The sequence below is a fragment of the Manacus vitellinus genome, unplaced genomic scaffold, assembly GCF_001715985.3.
Source record: "Manacus vitellinus isolate BGI_N305 unplaced genomic scaffold, ASM171598v3 scaffold_29_pilon, whole genome shotgun sequence".
In the NCBI taxonomy this organism is placed as follows: domain Eukaryota; kingdom Metazoa; phylum Chordata; class Aves; order Passeriformes; family Pipridae; genus Manacus; species Manacus vitellinus.
In genome coordinates, this window is record NW_021940207.1 from 9,243,717 (window position 1) to 9,267,393 (window position 23,677).

Consider the following 23,677-nt stretch of genomic DNA (forward strand, 5'->3'; position numbering starts at 1 on the left):
ATTTAAGGTTATAAATTGGATTCTGGCTTTTTCTTGGATGTAAAATTAGTTCACGGAAGGGTGTCAGGTTGCATTTTTGCCTTTTCAGCAAAGCTGATGTAAAAAGCTTGCACACATGTTCTCCATGACTGAAAATATAACATGGCAAAATCTTCCTAGAAATTTGAAGATTAAACTGGTTTATTGAGTTTCTTTTTACAGTGTGATATTTCATAGTAAGCTGATGAAGATACTTGAAAACTAATCCTTTAAAACTACTGATGATGTTAATTTAAGTAATAGACTCAATCATGCCACATAAAATATTACTTATTTGAAATATATTTATCCTTGGAACCATTGATGATTTTCAAAATGTCTTTAGGAAATTACTACTTTTGAAGATCTGAATAATTGAGGAGTCTGTCTGTGATTGCTTTGTGATGTGTGACATCTTTCATGGTGTCTTGATTTAGTTAATGAAGTAACTGATTTCTATGCCTGGTAGGCATCACTAGATTTGGCAAACACATCCTTTCGCTCTCAACTGTGATCATCATTTTTTTCCATCTGAAAGCACTGTTTGTCTGAGCAACTTTTACTTGCAAAGAATAGCAATGGGCAAGTGGGAGAGTGTTTTTTAAAGGAAACATGTTTGGAAAAAAACATAGTATAGTAGAAAGACAATATATTTGCTATTATAAATCCTCCAAGAACGCATAAATTACTGATGTAATATTTCTTGGATGTGGCAAATGTTAGAGCTTTATTTATTATTTTAAAAGACCAGAAGCCTATTCATCTTTTTCTAAACATGTTCACTTTTAAAAGAAGATGCCTTTAGAAGTTCACACTTACATGCAGGAATTTTTTGTTAAAATAAAAACCTAAAAGGATGGTTATGTAAATTTTCAGAATGTCTATTGGCAGCATAAAGACTTTGGTGAATGTTTTGGTCCTTCCTGAGGATTTTTAAAAGATGACTGCTGGACTATTCATGTCATTTGTAAAAAAATTCTTTCATGTTTTCATTGGTCAGATTTTCTCATTTAGTGTTAAATAAAGCTATTTTTATTTTCAGATAACCCCAGATGTGGCTTGTGGAAATGCCAGTTCCAATAGCTCTGCTGGAGGCCGGCTTGTCTCCTTTGAAGTTCCACAGAATACGTCAATAAAGTAAGAATATTCATTCTATGTGATAAAATACAAAAATGCTTTTATTCTCCTTTGACTGGATGTTTTCGACAACAGTTTTTCAGGCAGGCAGATCTGTCAGATGGCTAAAGGTCTATGAGAGAACTGCAGACAGACTTCAGGCATCGAGTGGTGCCATCACAGCGCTTTGCTTGGCATAATTTTCCCCAAGTATTTAATGTTTTAGAAGATGTGAGCATGTAAGCTGTCTCTGAGCTATCATAATGCAATAGAAATTAGGGCAGATGTGTTGAAGATGTCAGTTTGAAGAAGATATGACATTTCCTTTCTACTTCATGCAGTGAACACTTTTTTACCCCCTTTAATCTCAAGATGAACTTGCTGGTAGAAAATGTTATCGTTGACTATATAAATGCATGTATTTTGTGCATTTGTACTTGATTGCTGGGTTATTGCTTTGGGTGTCATCATCAGCTGTAAAATCTTTGTGTATGTCCTACAAACCACGTTTCTCAAAAATTTGAATTTATTCTGTTATTTGCTTTTCAAACTCTTGCTTTTTCCATCCCATGCTTGCTTTGTTACATTTAATTAACAGAACCTGACTTCCTAGAAAGATCTGATTCTGTCAGTTGGGATGAGGCATTTTCATATTGGAAATTTTATTTTAAATAAAAATCTGCCAACGTAGCTCTCTGGCTCACAGCTTTACTGCAATTTTAGACTTAGATTTTCCCAAAATAGCCTCCTTTTCTCATACTGTCATCTTATCTTTCAGGATCCCAGGTTTCTGTTAAAAAAGGCCATGCTCACAGGAAAAAACAAACCGATGCAAGCAGACAAGCTGCAGACAGTTTGGAGCAGTAACTGTTAAACGTGGGGGTGTCCTACCCTTCCCACAGCACTTTGAATTGTGCTCATTCATGAGCCTTAAACCTAAGCCAGAAAGAGATCTGTGAGTGTGGATGCTCTGGCTGGCTGGAATCTGAAAGCAAACAAGTGTCTTTTCTTGGAATCAGGAAAAAGCTGGCATTTGTGGATTCTAAAGCTCTATTTAAAATGGAGGGACCCCATTTTAAAGGAGGCTGCAGAGTACATAGTAATTTTTGATGATTTTTACAGTACATATATTTAGTTGTGTTTTATATCTGCTTAGATTAGGACGGGTCAGGGAAACTATCTTTATTTCATCTTATTTCCTATGGTGAAGGCCCAAGTAACATATCTGGTTCAATGGCTACCTATGAAAGGTAAATAATTTGAGTTTAATAAGTTTGTTTTGTTTTGATTGTCAGGTGTGATCTAAACTGTGAAACTAGTTTCTATCCTGTTCTAAAATGAGATGGTCAGCAAAGGACTTTTCTTAAAGAGGACCCAAAATACTGTAAAAATTTTTCTTATGATGTCTAGTTGCAACATTTTTTCAACTTGGGTCATGCATGATTACAAAACTTTGTTGTTTTGAAGTCAAATGAAAAATGACAATTTCCTTGTGTTTTGAGCAGGATTGAAATAATTTTATTACAGAAAATTATGGAACAGAACATCTCTAGGTATTTGGAAGTCTGTTTTCAGCAAGAGAAAATTATCAGTTTTTAGCAGTTGGATGTAGTTGTGTTTGAATTTTTGGAGGATTGTTTAAACTCCTTTGGTATTCCTTCTGAGGAAATTAATGCCCAAGTATTTGGGAACTTGCCAGAAACATGACAGGTTTTTATTGTTTCTTTGTGGAGGGGAGTAGGAAAAAATATATCCTGAGGGGACAGAAAGAGTGGCATAGAGTACAGCACTTCCTAACGGAGCCGACAGTGTATAGGCACTAGTAAACCCCATATCCAGTCTGTCAGTATTCAGGAAGACACCATGGACTCAGTGACCTTGGGAGCATTGCATGACTCATTTGATTTAAAAGAATAAAGTGTCCCGAATCTTCGATCTGGTGTGTCAGACAAATGGGGATTTCTACAAGGATCTGTCTCCCTGTATTGAGTGAACATTGAATGTTCTTCAGTAAACAAGAGCCCTGGATGTACTTCAGCTGCAGAAAATGATGGCATTGTAGATGTAGAATGGAAGTACTACTCAAAAAGGCATAAATACAGAGACTGAATAAGGATCCTTAACTATTATGTGATATTTATGTAAAACTCTTCTTGGGCAGTAAGATGGTGACCTTCAAGTATTGGAAATTGGAGCTCTGTAAGATTTAATCTACTGTTACATATACTATTATGCAAATCTTACAGTTGAAGCATTTTTTAATTTTGTGGACATGCTAAAAATCTTCAGGACTTTTCCTGATTCCATGCTTGCTAAATTTAAGATTTTCTTCTTTATTGATAAGCTTTTGTTCTACAGTGATGTATTTCCTAATAACACAAATTTCCCTCAGTGTAAATATTCTCATTATTTCTTTTCTTAGAATAAGGCAAGATGCTACTGCTTCTCTCATTCTGCTATGGAAAGTCACAAGCACTGGATTTAAACAGTGTTCACTCATTGATGGCAGAAGTGTCACTCTTCTCCAGGCACTGGGTGGACTTGTTCTTTCTGAAGAAATGCTTGCACTGGGAAACAACTACTTTATTGGTGAGTAACATGCTTTCTGTTCATCACCTCTCAGTGACAACCAATGGTTTACGCAGCATTTAGAGGAACAAGAGTAATTCCTTTCATTTAAGTGCTGCTGAAAGATCCAGATGGGATACTGGGACCATGTTCTAGACATGGATTCATTCAAACCAGACAAGAGGTACACTGAATTTGTACACAGGTGGCACCATTCAGCTTAAAATGTAGGTGGTCATTTTTGCCTGATACCTTTAGATGATGCAAGATATTTTATGTGTTCTATTTTAATAATTGTAAAGCTTTTGGTAAATGCTACAGTATATAACTGTCTGCATGAGGTGTTCCTTTGTCAGGTGCTGGGTCAGGAGGTACTTTGTGAAGAAGCTTCAGCCTTTACACAGTAAAACTGAAAAAATATATTAGAAGATCAGATTTCCTATTATATTTTAACAATGTTTAATTGCACTACTTTTTTATTTTCTAGTTTTGTCTCTGTGAATGTGAAACCTTAGAAATATACTGTTTGTTTCATTGGGCAATTAAATGTTAAGCATCTTTGTGGAAGGAGTGTAATGAAAATAGGCTGATATGTTATTTTTAAGTGTATGGGAAATAATACTGGTTTAATGCAATATTTATGCATAGATGCAATAGACTTAATTAAATTGAGATTTCTGGGCAGATGTTTTATTATACCAATGACATGAAACCAAAGTCATTGTAATAACAGCGTTTATTATTATCTGCTTGAAATGCTATATATCTTATAATGAACTATAAGCTGCCACAATTGTTATTCAATAACTTATCATGCTAATAAATGTAAAATTAAAAACATTCTGCTGCAGAAATATTGGGACAAAATCCAAGTGTGTAGCTAATATAGAAAATTCCAAATGCAGCTGTAGTGCCTTGTTCTCTCCTTTTTGAGCTATCACTTAGCAAAGATACTGCTGAAACGTTGTTAGTATAATAATTTGATTACTGTCAGCAGCAGTTTCTTTCAGTGATGTTTATTTTCTTCAAATTATTTTTCAGTTTCGGGGTTTTTCTATTATTCCAAGATGCTTAGTTTTAACCTTTTTTTTTTTTTTCTTTTAATCTAGTTTTGCATTTAATTTGTCAGGGGAAAAGTTATCCTCATGTATCTTCCTCAGGAATAAATTTTTGCATTTGCCTTGTGGTAGCTAATGTATGATAAAAGCATCCTGAAGACAGGGTAATTTGTAGCTTTTATACACTCGTGAAAGTGCCCAAAGGCACATCTTGGATTATAAGCTCCCAAACAGAGGGCCTGAGTTGCTCTGTGAAGGTTCCACCTGACTGTATACATAGTACAGCACAGGCTATTAATTCAGTTGACTAAAACGTATGTTCTGTTGCTCTTTCACAGTTTGTCTTGTCCTGTTTGTCTCTGTGGCTGCCTTTCTGTCACTGGGATTCTTGCTTTAAATTTTTTATTCTGTGTTGGGTAACACGAGGTGAAAAATGTACCTTTCCCTTGATGAATACAAAATGGGGCTTAGTTCATAAAAATAGATTATTTAATGCAGTACAAGTTTTCTGAGACCTCTTATTTTACTTCCATGTGGCTTTTGATATTTTCTTTGGTCTTTCTTTTTAATTTTCTGATAGTGAAATTCTTTGTAGAATTTTCCAGTTGCTGTAGTGTAATTTGATTTATGTAAAGAACATGAATCATAAATGCATTTGCATGAAGCAGCAGGGAGGCTCCAGTAGTGCAGTGAGATGTTCATGAATAGGAGTGTCTGAGCGCTTAGTCAAGATGAGTGAGGTTATAGTGCGTTTGAATTTTTATAAATCCTATTTATTTTAGCAAATAGTTGGATTAACTGTAGTGCTTTTGATAGAAAATGAATATGAAACATTCCTTCTGCATATCTTTCAGTCCTGAGGGGTTGCAACTCTGCACTATCAAATAATCAAGTAATGAGGTAACTCAACTGTTTTCCAGAGTAAATTATTTTATGTGGTCTTAACTTACTTATAGCTTTTCCCAGAATTATTTCTTTTATTAAAACAGTTGAGCAAAAAAAGGGTGAAATATTAAAGCAATAAAGACACTGAAACATGAATTTGTTAGTTTAAGAAAGAGAAAACAGAACAGCCTCCGAGTTTCCTTCTCAATTATGTGGAAATATTCTGCTTACTTTCCATCATCAGTTTTTGTACAGTGAAGTGTCTTGAGTGTAAAACTTAAAAGTAACTCAGTTATTTGTTGTGAAAAATGCTGAATGTTGTCTTAACTGAAATCTGCAATTCTACCAAGGCTTATAGAAAAATAATTTAATCTTTCCTTCAGATATGATCCAGATGTATGGAAGTGGTCTGTGAAGTTGACATGACTCACAACTCTTTAGATTTCAGTCATTTAGTTTTCAATAAGATGACATGAATATATTTTTTTCTGATAGACAACTTCCCATATTTTCTTGATATGCATGACAAGCTTATACTAAGGTAAAATAAATTAAACTGGGTTATTATATATAAAAAACCAATAATATTTCATGTGCTTTTATTGATGCTTTTATATTGATGCTAAGATAGAACAATAGGAGGCCAGAAGATACTGTAGGATGCTGTAAACATAGAGTCACACAGTAAGACTGTGGACCATGACCATCAATATATTTACTTTTTATACTTTCTCCCTCCTTCCCCTACTTTTTCTGTTTATTCAAATGAGTTTTTAAAGGTTTCTTGTCTTAATTTTTGAGTTCTGTACAATGGCATTTTTTGTTTTCTTTTAAAAAATTTCTAATGAGAACTGTTAAAGAAAAATGGGGGAGGTCTGAGTGATGTTTTTTCCATTTGATTTTTTTTTTTTGGATGTATGTGTCTTTTTGATCTACATCTTGAGTCACTTTTGAGTCACTTCTCACTGTACTGCCTCCAAGGTTTTTTTACTCAGCAAGGTACTTTAATTACCTCTTGCAAATCTTTCTGAATAAGTTATTTACACCAAAGACAAAACATTTAGGGAAATATTATTTGTTTTGTGCTACCTTGTGGTGACACAAGTTTAAAGTTGTTTAGACAAGATTGAAAAGACGCAGAAGTCAGCAGTAATGTGCTGATTTGCTGATCATGTGGTTCGGGGAACAATGTCTAGAGGTTGAGAAGAATGCTGTTCTGACATCTAAAAATAGACACCTCCAGCACAGTTCTGCTCCCCCCAGAGACAGGACCTGCACTGTATGAGAATGAAGGGGGAGAGTGGAGCACAACTAAAGGAAAAGGAGCAGCCTGTGTTCTGTAATGGGATTTATAAAATGGCTACTGCATCTGCAAACAGTCTTTTGAAGTGCAAGAAAAGAATTATAGTGCTGCGATTATGCAGCATGATTATGTTGTTAAATTACAGCATTTACCCTGTTCAAATAAGCCCCAGTAGATGGCAAAGAGTACTAACTTGAAGACTGGCTTTTACCTTCTGTAACACATTCTTTCCATGCTTTGCTCAGAGTATTTTTAAAGATTTTTTGGTAAGGTTTGATACTATGTGTCAGTCTTCTAAAAAATAATTAATAATGTTTTATTAGGAAGTGTACTTATTAGCCAATGGGAAAAAAAGACCAATATGGCTCGTGCTCTGAAGTGAGAATACTCCTGGAAGTATTGACTCACTCAGTAGTTTAGGTGGATTAGGAGCACAGTGAAGCACACTCCATATCCCAAGGTGGATTTTAATGCCAGGTTACTGCCAGACAAAGGTAATCACTAGTTGGTTGGTCCATGGTACAAGCCAGGTGAACTGTTCATCCCTGCTCATGGTTTGCAACAGAAAAGTTTCATATGATGCCAAGAGAATTCCAAAGTTTTGTACCCCTATGCAGGATTTAAAAAAAGAAAAGGAGCATTTAACTGAGGGTTTTTCTGAATAGGAAATGTTTTTGATATCTATACAGAAAAATATCTCTTCTGTGGAGCACTATGGATAAGTATCAAGATTTGCCTGAGAGATAGAAAGTGAAGCAGGAGGGAATCAATGATATCTTTAAATAAGGGACCGCAATTAAGGGTTCAACATCTAAAACATTAATTTATGGAAAGTTTTTTACATCAATAGAGCTATAGATTCATACTATTTGTCCCAACGTTCTTTGAAGTTAATGAGTGATTCCCACATAAACTATTTATCATATTTATAAAACGTCTCATTGGTATTTGTTTTAATTCAGGATCTTCGTATATTGGTGCTAGCAATAATGGTACTAGAACATTTGAAAATGAGTTAGCTGCAAAACTTTACCCTGCTAGAGTCACACACCTATTCTTCATTGCAATATATTTTGAGAAATTGAAATCAGATTAAATACATTTTATGAGTCTGAAAAAATGAGATAAGAGTTCCCCGATGCAGCGTCAGTTTGGGCAGAAGTCTTTCAGACTGAAGTTCTCATGAACACTAATAGGTTACAGCTCAGCATCTCTGTGGTGAGTTGAAAGTGCTGCTTGTTATATGTTTTGGGGAGAATCTTAATCCATTCAGCATTGTGCACTTCTCGCTTTCAGGGAATAATATACTGAATTTTGGAACATGGATATATTTTTCTAAACAAGCTTGTCGTGAGCACATAAGATTTACTAAATTGATTAAATAGTAGCTCTCTTGAAAAAATAGTGCACTAACGTTTTTCTTTAAAAAATAAAAAAGGCCTTGCTGAAGGGCTTTGAAGGGCATTTTCAGGCTGTATGGCTACTTCCTCATAAATCCTCTATGACTTTTTGCATTCATCTCTTTTATCCGGGCATGCAATCACATTCTGATTGAAAACTGGAACATTAGCTTTGAGAACACAAATACTGAAAAAACCAAATCCAACATAAAAAAAAAGTGTTTTAATGCTTTTATTGTAACACTTGCATTTTAGTTGCTTCTGTTTCTTTTACGAGTCAGTTATTTTATCCTGGTATTAAATTAATATACCTGTTCACTCAGGCAACAGTTCTGTGCTTCAGGTGTATGTAAAGATACACCTGCGGCTGAGAGACTTCCAGTCAACCTGTTCTAATTTCACACACTTTCTAGTCTACTTGGAAAACTGGTATAGATACACCTGTGTGGCTGCACAGATAGCAGGTTATATTTAACAGTCCAGTTAACAGCTCATAAACCACCATAGCTTCTTTTTTCCCCCAGTGAATTTGGAGATTGAGGAATAACTCATAGAATCATAGAATATCCTGAGTTGGAAGGGACCCACCAGGATCAATGATCAAAGTCCAACTCCTGGCCTCTACACATGAGCCAGAGAGCATCATCTAAACACTTCTTGAACTCTGTTAGGCTCTGTGCTGTGACCACTTCCCTGGGGAGCCTGTTCCAGTGCCCAACCACCCTCTGGGAGAAGAACCTATTCCTAATTTCCAACCCAAACCTCCCCTGACACAACTTCAGGCCATTTTCCTTTTCATACCAATACAAAATTACATACTATAGGATTATTACTTAGTTTTAAGAAGTGTTTATTTGGGGGGTTTGGGCACAGTGTAGAGTGTGAAGCTGGCAGTGCCGACTGTATGCATGCAACCTGTTTCCTTTCTTTCTCCTAACAAGATTAAAAAATGAAATTCTGTTTTCAGGTCTTTATCATGTCTGTTAAGGTATTATTTCTGTTGAATAAAACCTGCTTCTCATCAGCTTTCATGATAAAATGTTGGGAAAATTGCTTTTCTACCTTGGTCTGCCCACTGCTGAAGCTGCAATGATGGGAGCTCTTTCAGAAAAACAGTAAAACAAACACTTGGGTGTTATAATTTTGCCTTCATTTCCCATAGGTAATATGTTAAAAAGTTTATATATCTATAAATGTAAAAAAAATGCTTGTACATAGCTTGAAACTCCTTGCTTTCTGACTTTGTGTTATATTTAGCTCTTCCATGATGCTGCTTAAAAAGCGACTTCCATGAGATATTGCTTCATTAGCTTTTCAGCTTATTGTCTGCTTATAAAATGAGATGAAGACATTTATAAGCAAGATTTCTATTTCTCAGATAAGACCTTGCAGATAATAAGGCAGAAGGTTTAACATTTATATGAAATAATATTTTTATCCGAATAGAAAATAAATCCTCCAGCACAGTCTTTAAATTATAGTGGTTATTTTCGTCACAGCAAACAAAACATGATGTAGACCAGGTGTGTAATCTGTTTTTATCCAATATGCCCAGCATTTTAGATCAATACAACATAACTACCTGTTTTAAACTATACTTATCAAGTATTTCAGAAGTATTTCCTTAAATGAAATTGGTAACTGTACAAATTCACTTGAAAATGGATGCTCTAGCATCTTTCTGGTGAAATGAATTCTGATGCCATTCAAATGCCAGCGCCTATAAGGCAGCTTGCTTGAATTCCACAAAACTTTTTAAAGCTTTGCTTAAAAGGGAAAACTAATGCTTGGCTTCTCAAACACAAGAGATCTGTTACTTTTTAATAAGTGTGTGAACAATATAGTTCCATGTCAGAAAGTATAATATTTTCCTGTCCAAAATGCTGTTCTGCCTTTCTAGTGCAGTGAAGTATTTTCTTTCCTATCTCTGCCCTGAGAATTTATTTACTTTTTTGATCCTCTTTGGTTATTTAATGAATCTCCTTGCAAGGCCTCATCATGCATTAACAAGAGGTCACCACTAGCATGACTGCAGTGATATTGAATAGACAAAATGAAACAGTGCAAAAATCTTATGTGAAAAATAAATAATCTAGAGCTATGTTTTGAAACAAGTCAGTCTTTTCTAGCTCTTTTTGTCTGGATGTAGAATTTCAGATTAGGAGGCAAGTTTTAACTGGGGCTTTGGGTTGTTGTGTTTTGTGTTGTTACCTACCTTTAAAACACACATGCGTTTCCATCAAAAGAAAGCAGTTTACTGTGTCTTGAAATTGTTTTCACTTAAACAAAAAATTAAATAGGACAATTTTATTTCATAATAGGAGATGTGCGAACTGAATTCAGTGAGAGCCACGTAATCAAGTTACTCCAGCTTTAACAAGTGGCTCTGTGTCAGCAGAGCATCTGTGTGAGCTCCCAGCCCATGGCATATGTGCAGTCATTTGACTTAACCCTCTTTCACTGTGGACTAAATTAAGTCTCCCTGCCCTGCACATGCCGTGGTTGGATTGTTCTGGCAGCTCTGCTGCTCGGCCCGTGTGCAGGAACGTCCGCGTGCGTGACCCTCTTGTGCAAGTCAGCCCTGCTGGTGGGGGCCTTTGGTGACAACTCCTCCAGCTCGTGGGGTTCTCATTTTTAAGTGTGTAGTTTGCCTGGAAGGGCCCTATTGTCTGCAGTATTCAGCACTGTGCTCAGCTGAACATTTCCCTGGGGTTCTGGGCATAAGAGCTAACCTTGCAGAAAATGGCCTTTTGGTAAACAATAGCAGCAGCAGCAGAACAGTGAACAGCAAAAAGAGTGCAATGAAGTGTTAATTTCAATGATTTTTTAAAAAAGATGGCCTTATAAAGCAAAAAACGAAGTGTTCACTTGAAATCCAAACCATTCTGAAGAATGCTGTAGGCCTCTATAAGAAAGGGTATCAAGAAGTGGTATCTATAAATACGATGTCCTTCATGATCAAGTTGCATTAGACTATTTACATTGTATTATCTTTTAAGCTAGCATTTAAATAATTTTTACTCTTTAGAGTGATCTTTAATTGGGAAAGTATCAAAATTAATTTTTATTCACTGCTACTTCTAGCAAGTAACAGTGGGAAATTATTTTTCTAGTCCATCTTTGAAGGTTCATCTACTCACATTTGTAAAGCTTGGTGAAAGGTATTTACCTTTTGTTTGTTTATTTAATTTTAAGATTTCTCATTCTTCGAGTATGACTTTTGTGGCCAGTCATGATATTTATGTTCAGTTGATCCCATGGTTGTTTGCACTGTGGGATCTTGGACAGACTGCTTAACCTGACCTTGGTTAAGGTCAGGTTAACCTGCTTAACCTTCACCATTGGTGAAATAAGGACACCAATGCACAATTGGTGCATTATGCAATGTACCAATGTGAGGACAACGAGGGGTGCATTTTAATAATGCTTGTAAACTGCTTTGAGATCTTCAGCTAGTAGTGTAACACACTGTAAAGTGTATTTAAAAGTAGGGTGGCCACTCATAAAGCCTCTAAGTTGAGGTCACTATAGATATATCTAAGTGATACCTCTAAGTCACTATAGATATACCCCAGCAAACCTTGGCATCCCATCTTCCACAGCTTCCCTTATTGCAGCCCCAGCTACGTCATTTGTATTCCACCACATTCAACTGCTTTTATGAGGCGTGATATCAGAGATTCTGGTGGTCTACATTTATGCCCAAAATAGTTCACTGTCAGCTTGACAACATTGTTGAAATGCTGACAAATTAGCATACAATGGGAAATTGTGATACAGGAAGAAGACAAGTCTTGTCACCCTTTTTTGGGCTTTCACCAGCATTTTGGACCGTAAGCAGAGTCCTTGAGGCTGTGACAGAAGGTCTCACTCTAAGCTGTCACATCTCCTTCATAGGCAGTATGAAAGTGGTTTTGTAAATGTAAGTGTGCTCCTTCTGGCTAACTAGTTCATAGTTCCGTTGTGGGTTTTGGTCCAGTAAAGCTATTAAGTTGGGTAATTGTTTAAGTAACAATGAAATTCAGAAATTGCTATCTGTTATAGAGGAAATGTAATGGAACGTGTGCTTGTTGATTTTTCTGTGCTGAGTGAATTCAATTGGTTTACTCAGTTCATAAATATATTTAAACTACCAGTCCTGCAAAACTGAGCTCCAACTTGAAAGTCCAGCTGTGTGCTCTTTCTTCCCAACGTTTTGGTAATAATTTTCTGACACCCAAATTTTGCTTTCTGTTACACCACTGTAACACTATCATTGTCAACCTGCCTCTGGTAGAATTGCAGTAATGTTACTGAGAAGGTGACTTCACCAGCAACTCACTTACCTTCAAGTGATTATGCCCGAGAGGAAAGTATATGTTTTATTTTAGGAGCCCAGGCTGAGTTTTCAATGTTGATAGCAAAGGAGGAAAGCATATCTATTTTTAAACTGATTATTGTAACTATGGTATCAATTTGGAGAAGAAAAAAAATGCAATAAGAAGGTTTTCAGTCACTTATCAACAACAAGAAAAAATTCTTTAAATTGCTGTTTCACGTGAACTTTTGAAAAATAGGATAGTTGAAACAGGTCTTGAACTGATTCTAAAATATATATAGACTTTCAGAAGCAATATCTCCAATAAAGCACAGTAAGCATGCTGATCTATGTAGAATTTGGGAGAGTTGTACCACCTATAAATAGTGCTATTTGTGGACAAAATAGCAATCTTGTTATTGCAGCTGTATTTTTGTATCCCCAGATGCTGTGTTGCCTAGCAGCATCATTAGAGAATGATCTCAGATGTTCGGTATGGTGCTGATGGCACTGAAGTACTGCATCAAAAATTGAGAATGGCATTGATTACCTGTTTCTCATTTCTTGTTTTCTGCTTATGTATGATAATCATCCTGAGCAGACAAGGAAGGCATTCCTGACCCGTTCTCCAAATTCTGTAGAGCAGTTTGTGTCAGGGCTCTGAGAGTATTGATAGGCCTTAATGACCCTGAGTTTTAGGGTCATGGAAAAGGTGATAACTGTTTGTCCATTTGTAACTCAAAAGCAGGTCTCTACTACTTCAACTTGTAAAGGTAAATTTTCAGAATCAAGTGCATCATGAGCGCATCTTGTTATGCTTTTTCATTTGTTAGGTTTCTAAAAGGAGTTGAATTTGACTTCCATGAACAAGTGAAGGATTGAGCTTGCTTAGATTTGCTCAATGAATAACTATTTGACATTGTGATATGCAGTGCCATAAGAGAGGAAAATTGGTTTATTTGGTTAAAATCAATTTACTACTTGATCCCTAGAATCAAAAAGGCACTGAAGCTTGGTGAGGATTAGTATAGACTCCTGTTTTCGTAGTAATTTTCATAGTTTTGAATGGTAACCATATGATGCATGGACAGTGTGAGTGTTATGGACATGAAATAATCTGGATAAAACTTGGACATAAAATGTTTTAGGAGAAAGAACTAGAATTCAGGTATCCTTTTTTTTTTCTTTTTTTTTTTTTTTCTGGTGATTGCTGCAATCAAAATACAGTCTCTTTCTTTTCTAACTTCCTTTCTTTAAAGTATTATGTCTGCAAAGTTCAATGGCCACAAAAGGTTGAGCATATTGACCACTCTTGTTTAGCTTGCTGGATAACATCTTCTCCTGTGATGTGAGAGATATGGTCAAACAGAAAATTCTTCTTGACTCTTTGGGTTAATTCTGTGGCTTTACATCATCTGTAGATGAACTGTCCTGTAGCTTCTATCCTGGACCACTAAAGCTCATAAATATGGTTCAATATGCTCTGATGACAGCAGTGTTGTTTCTAGAAGCTGAAATCTGATCTGCAAGTATTATAGCTTCATTATGTCACTACATAACTTGAACTGAAGATGTGGTGCAGGCACACCAAATACTACTTCTTTGCTCCTGGAAGACTGATAGTATCTGTTTTTCTTCCATTTGAATATATCCCAGTTTCCCATTTTCCAAACAATGAATAGCTGACTGTACTGTACACCTTATTCTGGGACCCTTTTTTGTTTTCCTACCCATTTAGGCTTATCAATGCCCTTGGTGCCAGGGCTGTATCCTCTATAGGGAAGCTGCAGGCACCTGGTGTCTTTGAGAACTTCACTGCTTTGCAAAATGTTGAAGTTGGCTACTGACCCCAAAAGCTTTTGGTGTGGGAAGGTGTTGAGAGAGAAAAAGAGAACAGATGGAAACTGATAGACATCCCACTGCTGTCTCATTTCCTTAGGAAACCAGGCTAAAAATAAGTTGAAAACTTCAGGACTGATACTTCATTGTGAGTGAGTGCCCAATCCCCTTGGCAGTCATTCTCAGTCATCCAAGAAACCTCTAGGTGGACTGAAAGACCTATATTTTTGCAAACTGGAACTTTTATGTAGGGAGCTAAAATGATAATCTATTATTTCAGCCACAGGTGAGTATCTGTTGGAATACATGTATTCACTGTGTGGAATACAGAGAAATACATTTGAGCCAATAGCAAAAGGCAAGTGTTTGTGTGTGTCTGAGTATCCAGTACACACTAAGAGTTAGTTAACCATTTGTAGTGAAGTGTTATGCCTTTCATTACTATTATGTGCAATAAGATAATGATCTTAGTTGGTGGTCTATTAACTTCAGTTTTCCTTTGGCTGTCCAATATGGACCAGCTTGCTAACCTCGGTCTGCTGTGCTTAGAAGGAAGACATGGTTCAGAAATGCGAAGAAGCAAATCAATTTGTGTAGTCTAGAAAGTGCAAGCAGTGGCAGTCTGAACAGCATGATATGACCTTGCTGAAAGCACCTGGACATAATGATGACACCTGTCATCTTTGGTTTTGACTTTATTCCTTCTTTTTCATTCTTAACTTTCTTGATGTGAGTGAAACAGAGCATATGTATTTGGTGCTCCTAGACACAAGTAGGTGAAACTACCAGGGAGGGATGAGCTGTAGCGTATTTTACCACACATACTGCCAGTGAAATCGTGCAGGCATTTCTCAGACTATCAAATGTGTGTGCACAAAGCCTGCAAACACCTCCTCTGCAATCTAAATGACTATTCATGTCACATTATGATTTATTAGACTTTAGAATTGTTTCCCTAACATTACTGTAAATAACTCAACCTTGAATTCTGCGACTGAAAATGCTTCGATGTCATTATGTTTTTACTAGCTTTAGAAAACCAGCAAGGTTGAACTGAACAAAATTACCTTTTGATATAACTGCTGTAATGTTTTTCTCCAGACCTTAGATGAAGGTAGCTGTAAATATGCCTCTGAAATTATTCTCCTACCTAGAAGTTAAAAATAGAACTTAAAACTCACTCTAGTTCAGTTGCTGTTATGGGAATTGGGGAAGGAATTAATTGAAGTGCTATGACCTGAGTTAAGCAGGGAATTATATTTAGGTAGTCAGACAAGCTTCTCTTAGCCTTAATATCTGGAGATCTCTGAAAGTTGTATGCAACTTCTGTAGAGTGAAAATAAATATCCGTGTTTGTATTTTTCTAGTATTTGGAAATCAGGTGAGATAATTGGAAATTACAGGAAAATATGTGGCGTTCCAGTGAGAATAATGATTTTTTCAGTGATTTGCCGAAGGGCTTTTGATACCAAAATAGTAACAGGATTCAAAGTACAAAGAAGGTTGATTTAATATTTCTTTAGGGAACTGTCCTGAAGAATATGTAACAATCTGCTTCAGACAAGCAAATGTGAACCCAAAGACATTTCCTAAATACCACATTCTTCCAAGCATTCACGTATAATTGCAGGACTGACAGTGACAATTGCATTCAGTTGTTAAAGAAAATAATTCTGGCTGCATCTTTGAACAGATGGGTAAAAATAGGGTATATATTGAGGCCAGAATAAATTGGCTAGCTCTGGAGGGGTCATCAGATTACAATAATCTTCACTAGCAAAAACAGACCATTAGACATTTGGAACTATACCCAAAACATCCTTTTTTTTTTTTTTTTTTTTTTTTAATCTGATCCCTTGAAATATTTAGCTAACCTGTAAAGGCTACACTCAAGCTGGTGGTGTCTATGTTGGACATGAGATTTTCCTGTTTGAAGACAGGGTTTAGGGATCATAGACAACTAATTGTTGAAAGAAGGCAGCATTTCAAAAAGTGAAATCTAAAAATGAAGGACAAAGAATGGAAGTCTTCCATATGATTTTCTATGGAATTTGTAGAATTAGTCATGCTTGACACTTCTGTATGCAGAATGTAAGTAATGCTTAGCAGCTGTTCTGAAGGAAAATTCACTTGATGTTCTAAGTGTTCCACAAAACTTTTGTTTATTCCTGTTCTTAATAAATGTTTTGTTGTACTATTTTTTTTGCTTGACTAAATGTTGTGCTATTTCCAGTCTATAATGCAAGAAACTAGACTGCATCATTGAAGCTCCTTAGAGGTTTAGGCTGTAAGTGGATTTTAGAATTTAAAGTGGAAAATGTTAGAAAAAAATTCTATGTCATACACTTCTTGCATCTATTTACTGTGATTCTTTTTAAAAATAAGAATATTTTAAAAAACCCATCAATTTTTTTGCTTAAATTCTCCCTGTATTAATTTCTAAAGAAAAGAATAATGCTGCAATTGTTCTGTATCTCTAACGTTCCATACTGATACTACACTCAAATAGCCTTTGGAGTCTACCTACACTAAGGATAGTGGAGCCAAATTTGACAATTTATGGAAGGATCTTTGGTGGATTTTTTTATACATGTCCTCTGCATACAGTATATACACTGTACCAAACTCACACATTTTATATCAATGCACATTTATTCTGCCCCAAGCTCCCCAAACAAAACAGCCACACGTGGAAGGGCTGTAACCCAGCAGTTTAATCCCCGTGCTGGAACAATGCAGTTCAAGCACAAGTGAAGTACAGGAGCAGAGTTTATATGTTTTGAAAAGAACTCTGACTTAATTGTGTATGTCATGGGCTGTGTATGTGCCATATTTTATTTTTCCTGCTGCCCTTTATTTTGTTTTCCAGATATCTCTGTTAGAAATGTGGGTGATAGTGATGTCGTTAAGCTCCAGTGTGTTTTAATAGCTTCCAACCAACAAGGTTTATAATTCCATGCAATTACAGGCGCTAGCCAGAGATTTATGAATTTTCCTCTTCTTTGTCAAATGTTCCCATTTTCATGTAGTGTTCATCTCTACCTGCTATATCACCTTATAGAGAAATCAGATCAGACATTCAATAATGCTTGCATTCAATAATACACAAAGAAGTACTGTCAAGTTGTGTATGTATATTTTTGCAAACTTCATAAAAAATAGAGACAAAGGGATTCTGCATCTTTAACCAGTGTAATGAATCTGTGTGCTTTTGAGCTCTGAAGTAACTTTTGTGAATTCATTTAAACACATTCCTCTGCAAAATTTGATTTTGATATTCCTTGTCATTAGAAAACTTAAAAATATATTTTTTTACATATCAAAAAGATAGCGGGCATAAGCATTTGATTATTTGAGACCTAAAAAATGATTGCAGATCAGAGCTCTGGAAGTAGATCTGTTTCACCATCCTGCCTTTCTTTTATTAATCAATATAACGAGCGTTTGTCTCCAAACTGTGTTCTTGTTTATATTTACACACATTGAATTCAGATAGGTGTGTGTTAAGTGGGAGCAATGCTGTTCTTGGTTGACACTTTATTTCAAATCAGTTTTATCTGCTTGTCTAGCTGTAGAGCATTAATATGTATCAGTGTTTTTGTCACGTAGTAAGAATATTTTCTTTTTTTTTTTTTAAAGGTTTTTTGAACGATTCAGTTACCAAGTGCATTGTGGCTCTACGCTTGACCGTGGTAGTGAAAGTCAGTACCTGCCTGCCTGTGGGAAGCCATTCAGAGAACTTGCAGTGCTCGGGGAAAGGAAAATGTATCACCAAACCAGATGAGGTAAGGGGAACTTATCGAGACCTTCCTGCAGTGTGGCAACTCCACGAAACTATAAACAGTCCTCTGAGTGTGTGCATGCCTTGCTGCTGTGTCACAACCTTCTAAAGCTCACAGGTGTTACTGGATAACAACCATATATTTATTGCCTATACCTAGAAATGAAGCACTTGAAGTAAGAAAATAACAGATGTGAGATGCAAAGTTTCTTACCCTTCCTGACGGTAAAAGCAATCATTCTGATCAGGTAGAAGGTAATTTGTACTGCATCCTGCCACTACCTAAGAATGTTTCTTTATGAGAAAAGGCCCATGTGGTGGATACTTGGGATCTCCAATCTCCAGACCAATGTGTTCCAGTTTAAGTCTTCAACCTTGTTTTGGTCTTAGGTGTGATTTAATTTAGTGCTTGTCTCTACACATCTTAATAACTGGTCACTCAGAATACACTGGTCAGTGCAATGGAATTATCTGAGCATAATTATGAGAAGAAACAGAACTGAGTAATTTGGTATTGCTTGAGAGTTTTCCTGTACATCTTTTTCTTTTACATAATACTACATTGAGAGATTACAATGCCAATTCCACTGGCCACTGTGGATTTTTTATGTGGTCAAGTAATATGAGAAAATAAGAACCAAATCTGTTCAATTTGCATTCTCTGTTTTGCTTTTACAAAACCAGACTGGCCTTCTGTGACTTAGATCCCATGTGCTCTGTTACCTTCCATACATGTTATTTTTTATTTCATGGATTAAAAGTCATTTACAGCACAAATATGCGCAGTTAATCTTTGGTTTTATTAATATTCATTTGGGAGATAAAAGCAATAGTAACTGTTGAGTAAATATTAACAGCTGTGAGCCTGCTCTGAGCACAGAAAATTTGGCATATTCAGTGAATTCACTTTTAGTTCATCTGCTACTATTTTCTGGTTTAAATTCTCAATAAGCATGTTTGATAGAAAAAGGATGTTTTGAATTGTAACAACAATAATTAAATTGCTACAGTAATCTATATATACAAGGCAGTGCTAACATCTGGATTAATTGTCTGCTTTATTTCTCAAAAATGAATTTTATAAAATGCTGGAGGTAATGTGTGAACATAATTATTGCAAGATGCATTTAGAAATAAGTGCTACTCTGCTATACCAGCTGGCTGGTATCCAAATAAATTATTCATTCAGATACAGGGTTTTGTTTCATAGTCCAGTTTAGTTTTTCTGCTTTACTATATTTATAATTTTTATTTTATAAATTTGGCATCTTGAACTTCACTTATGTAAATAATATGTTCAAATTTACTGTGTATAACATCATATCAAAATTTAGTCTTTTTCCATTTTTTCTCAATTTGAGAGTTAAAGCCTTTACTAAATAGATTTATTTTGTATATTTTCATGTTGTTTGTCCATTTTTATGACTAATTTTTTTCTCTTGTTGCGTGTCATATGTCACAAAATAAAAATAAATTATTTCCTGTATCTATGCAGAAGAATTAACGCTTTTCTGCGTTAAGGAAAATGCATATATGGCCTTTAATAATTATCCATGTGTTATAAATATTTAAGACATGGCGAGTAAAGTAAAATTTTCTTTAAAAGGAAAGCCAGATTGACTTCATGACGAGAAAGAGAAGGAATTATTTCACTCAAAAAAAGATAAATCAGTGTTTATATGTCCCTACTTGTAATCTTGGCATTGAAAAATTTATGTGTTAAAACTGGAATAGTTAGTAATAAATGAGCCCTGCCTTGTGCACATGTGGTATGTTGTTTTCCCTGGCAAATGAATAGAAAAATTTAGGACTGTTCTTATATTTCCACTTTTCTTTCTCTGAATCTATTAACAGGAAAGTTTATTGAGGCAGTGTTTTGGATGTAACATGCACTAGGATGTAGTTGACCGACTCTGTCCCTGTGGGACACAGGAACCATGTTGAAGTCCATTTCTGGAGAGGTGTCTATCAATTAATGGCAGTCAGAGATCTGCAATTAGCAGGAATCTTAATATCTCTAAGGACAAAATAATATATAAAAATTAATATAAATATATTTGTATGAATAAATTTTTTTCTTTAGAAATGCAATTTCTTCTATTTTCACATGTTACAAACTGCTCCTGAATTTTCTAGAACTTGAACAAATGAGGAATGTCCCCAGTGATCCTCTCGAGTGCCATCAAACCTGGGCCAGGTAGCCTGCTGGGCTCACTAAAACCTCAGATACAGTGACCAAAATGTACATAATTTATGTCCAGCCTCCTACTTCAGGGAGAATAAAACTGCTGTGTTGTCTCTTTGTCCATGGTGTTTGTTTAGATCTGTGAGATTTCTTTGCTCCTCAGCCTATTAAGTTGCATAAGAGAATTTATTCTCAGCTGAGAAACTGATTCATGCCCAGCATAAGGTAAAAATAGAAGGTGCGTATTTCGTTAAGCAGAATGTTTTTGCCTTTGTTTAACTCAAAGTATGTGAGATATACCCTAAAATATCTCCATGATTTCCCTAACGACGGAGCAAGCAACTGCCAAAATTACACGCTCGACATGTACGACCATTGTGGTGGTTTCCCAGGACACAGTTCTTTTTGCAGAACTTAAACTTTAATTTTCTTTAAGTTTACAGCAAGTCCTTTGTGATTTGCTGTTTGTTTTTATCTATAATTCATTCTGTTTTGCACAATCTAGTTTTGCAGGATGCAAAGCAACTTCTTAGAAGAATGGATAAAAGACCTAATACCATGAACAAGCTCAGAGCTCTGCTGGCTGTAGTCATTGCTCCCAGTGCCAAGAAGATTTATGGTTGTCTTTGGGGCTTTATGTACTTCATAGTTTTATTTCAAATCTAGTTTAATGTAGAAGAATGTAGGAACACATCTGCTTAATGGGAAATTTGAATGTAATTAACAATCTGCAGTGGTATGAGCACAGTGGCAAACTGTTATCTATGGAGTGCATACAACTGTAAACAAATGAATTCTGGTCTAACCTGGGAGTCTTGGACAGTTTTTACTCATTCCTTACTGATACATAACTTGACTTCTACTCAGCTAGATACTTTTTATAGACTGTGGATATGAAAAGCAAACTTTTAATGCAGAGTTTCTTTTTCAATTACTGTTGCTTTTGAAAGTAACATAAAATCCACCACTTTGAACAAAGTTCTGTGAGGTTTTGCTGAGTCCAAGTGATGCCTTTTCCTTGCTTTGTACCTCTGCCTTCCTACCATGCTTGCCATTTGTCCACAAGAGGGAAGCAGGAATGTGTCAAAAGTACAACACTGGTCTTGGCAGCATCACAATATAAATACAAGTGTCAGATTCGTATACTCAGCCTTACACCAGAGTAAGTTGTCCTCAAACCAGTTAGGTGTTAAAGGAAGAGAAAAATATTTGTATTAACACAAAGAAGAGAGATTTGTCTGGTGTGAATTTCTGACTTCATGTAGGATTTTGAAGTGAACTTTGCCCATCTATTCGTTTTGAATGCCACAACTTTATTTATCTATGGGGATAAAGTTGTTTCTTTCACAGATTGCTCTGTTCCATAACTTCAGCTCTCCCATGTAAAATATGGAAGAGCTGGCCGTGTAAAAATGAGATTTTATTGCTAGATTTAGAACCCATGAGATTTACACAAAAATAACTGGCCTTTGCTGGCACAGAGAAATAACATATTGAAATGAATAACACTGGATTCCATCTCTTCTCTGTGGACTAGAAGCTTTGGAGTAGATATATTTAATTATAATTTGTAAAAAGGCAAATTATAAGAAACCCTAATGTATACCTGAAGGCAAACTGCCCTGCATATGGACTTATTTTCATAAGTCCAATATATTCCTAAATACAAAGTATGTAATTATCATACAGCAATGTTTTGCTCAAATATTATAGCAACTCACTGGGAGTTGTAATAAATACTGAAAGTCTTTCTCAGCAAGAGAAAGCATAGACATAAATTTCATTCTTGTCCTCTTAACAGTTTCTTTACTATAGTAAAAAAAAGTACTTATTACTCTGCTTACTTAAAATAGGGAAAACATTACTATATTCCAACTATATTTATAATATGATACAGCTTGCATAATATCAGATTATTTAAGAAATTTATTTTATTGCCATCCAAAATGATATATTATAGATTTGCACTCGCCTTATCAAGTAAAATGCACAGGTGAACTGCTTATAGATAGTAGATGGTTTAGGAATTCTTAGATAGTGACATTAATACTGCTGGTGTGGCGATGTGACGCTGCTTCTTGACTTAGTTTTCCTCAAATATGCTAGTACATGTTAGCTATTCAGGGAAACAGCAATAGTATCAGTTGGGGGAAGTGACAATAACACCTAATCTTTTCTATAGAATAACTTGTCAGCACCTCAGAACTGTTACCTGTCATTAGACATTTCAGTTTGAAGTGTTACAATGCTTTTCTTTTGCAGCTTTCAAAACCAATTTTGTTAACTACTCTTTATGGTAAATTGATGCCTGTATGAAACTCTTAGAGTGATATCAATATTATCTGAGCTTTTCTTAACTTCCTATTTAATCAATATTGTTGAAGCAGTGGCTGATTGTTGCACTGTTTAAATGTATTAATATTTATATTGCTGTAGCAGGATGTTAGTGCAGGCAGAGCCGGGCTGCTTGTGTCTCTGTAGACAGCTCACATGAATTATCTTTAAAGTAAGTTACTGTACTATGGGAGTACAATAATTTTGACTCTGTTTTGCTTGCCTGACTTTCTGTTGAACTGCAGCCTTGTTTGGAAACCTGTCATTTCTAATATGTGAGATATTCAGAGCTATTTTGTGAAGAGGCTTGGGTAAATTCCAGAACATTTTTAGACTGTACTCTTAGTACACTTAGCAAGGACTTCTTGCACTCCTGATAAATAACATGCCCATCATTTTAAGTTTTAGAGATGTATCATATTGATCCTTGTATAACTCTACCAGTGAGGTATTTGTAAGGAAGATTGAAATCTGGGGTTTACCGAGTAAACTTTTTTATTTGTGTGAAGATGATTATTTTCTACTTAAGCCACAGATGTTTATTCATATGAAGCAAAGACTAGTAAAAAATAGAAGACCCCCATGTTTCTACTTCCATGCTCATTTGCATTACAATGTCTGTGCATGGGACAGCTGCGTTCCAGCCCTAATGATCTGGCTTTGAAACGTGAGAGTGAGTGATGTTGCCATCTAGTGTTTATTGAGCAAATTCAGATAGATATTTAACCTAAATCTATACTACAGAGGAGATAACTTACCTTGCTTCCTTTCTTTGAACCTTCCTTGGCAATGTTACTGATGTAAAGTTTTTTTAAATCTAATTTTAATTATATTATTACTAAAAATGTCATATTATGCCTTCTGTAGGTATTTTAAACCTTTAGCAGGGGTAG

The 23,677-nt window shown here is 35.6% G+C and overlaps 1 protein-coding gene across 1 annotated transcript in view; it reads left to right on the forward strand.

Annotated features, from left to right (window-relative positions):
* The window catches only part of DNER (delta/notch like EGF repeat containing), a 74,013-nt gene that overhangs the window by 10,963 nt on the left and 39,373 nt on the right, over nt 1-23,677 (forward strand). The window contains exons 3-5 of the mRNA XM_018074817.2: nt 1,061-1,155; nt 3,557-3,723; nt 18,124-18,269. Of these exons, the coding sequence (XP_017930306.1) occupies nt 1,061-1,155; nt 3,557-3,723; nt 18,124-18,269 (408 nt within the window). The remainder of the gene's footprint in view (nt 1-1,060; nt 1,156-3,556; nt 3,724-18,123; nt 18,270-23,677) is intronic.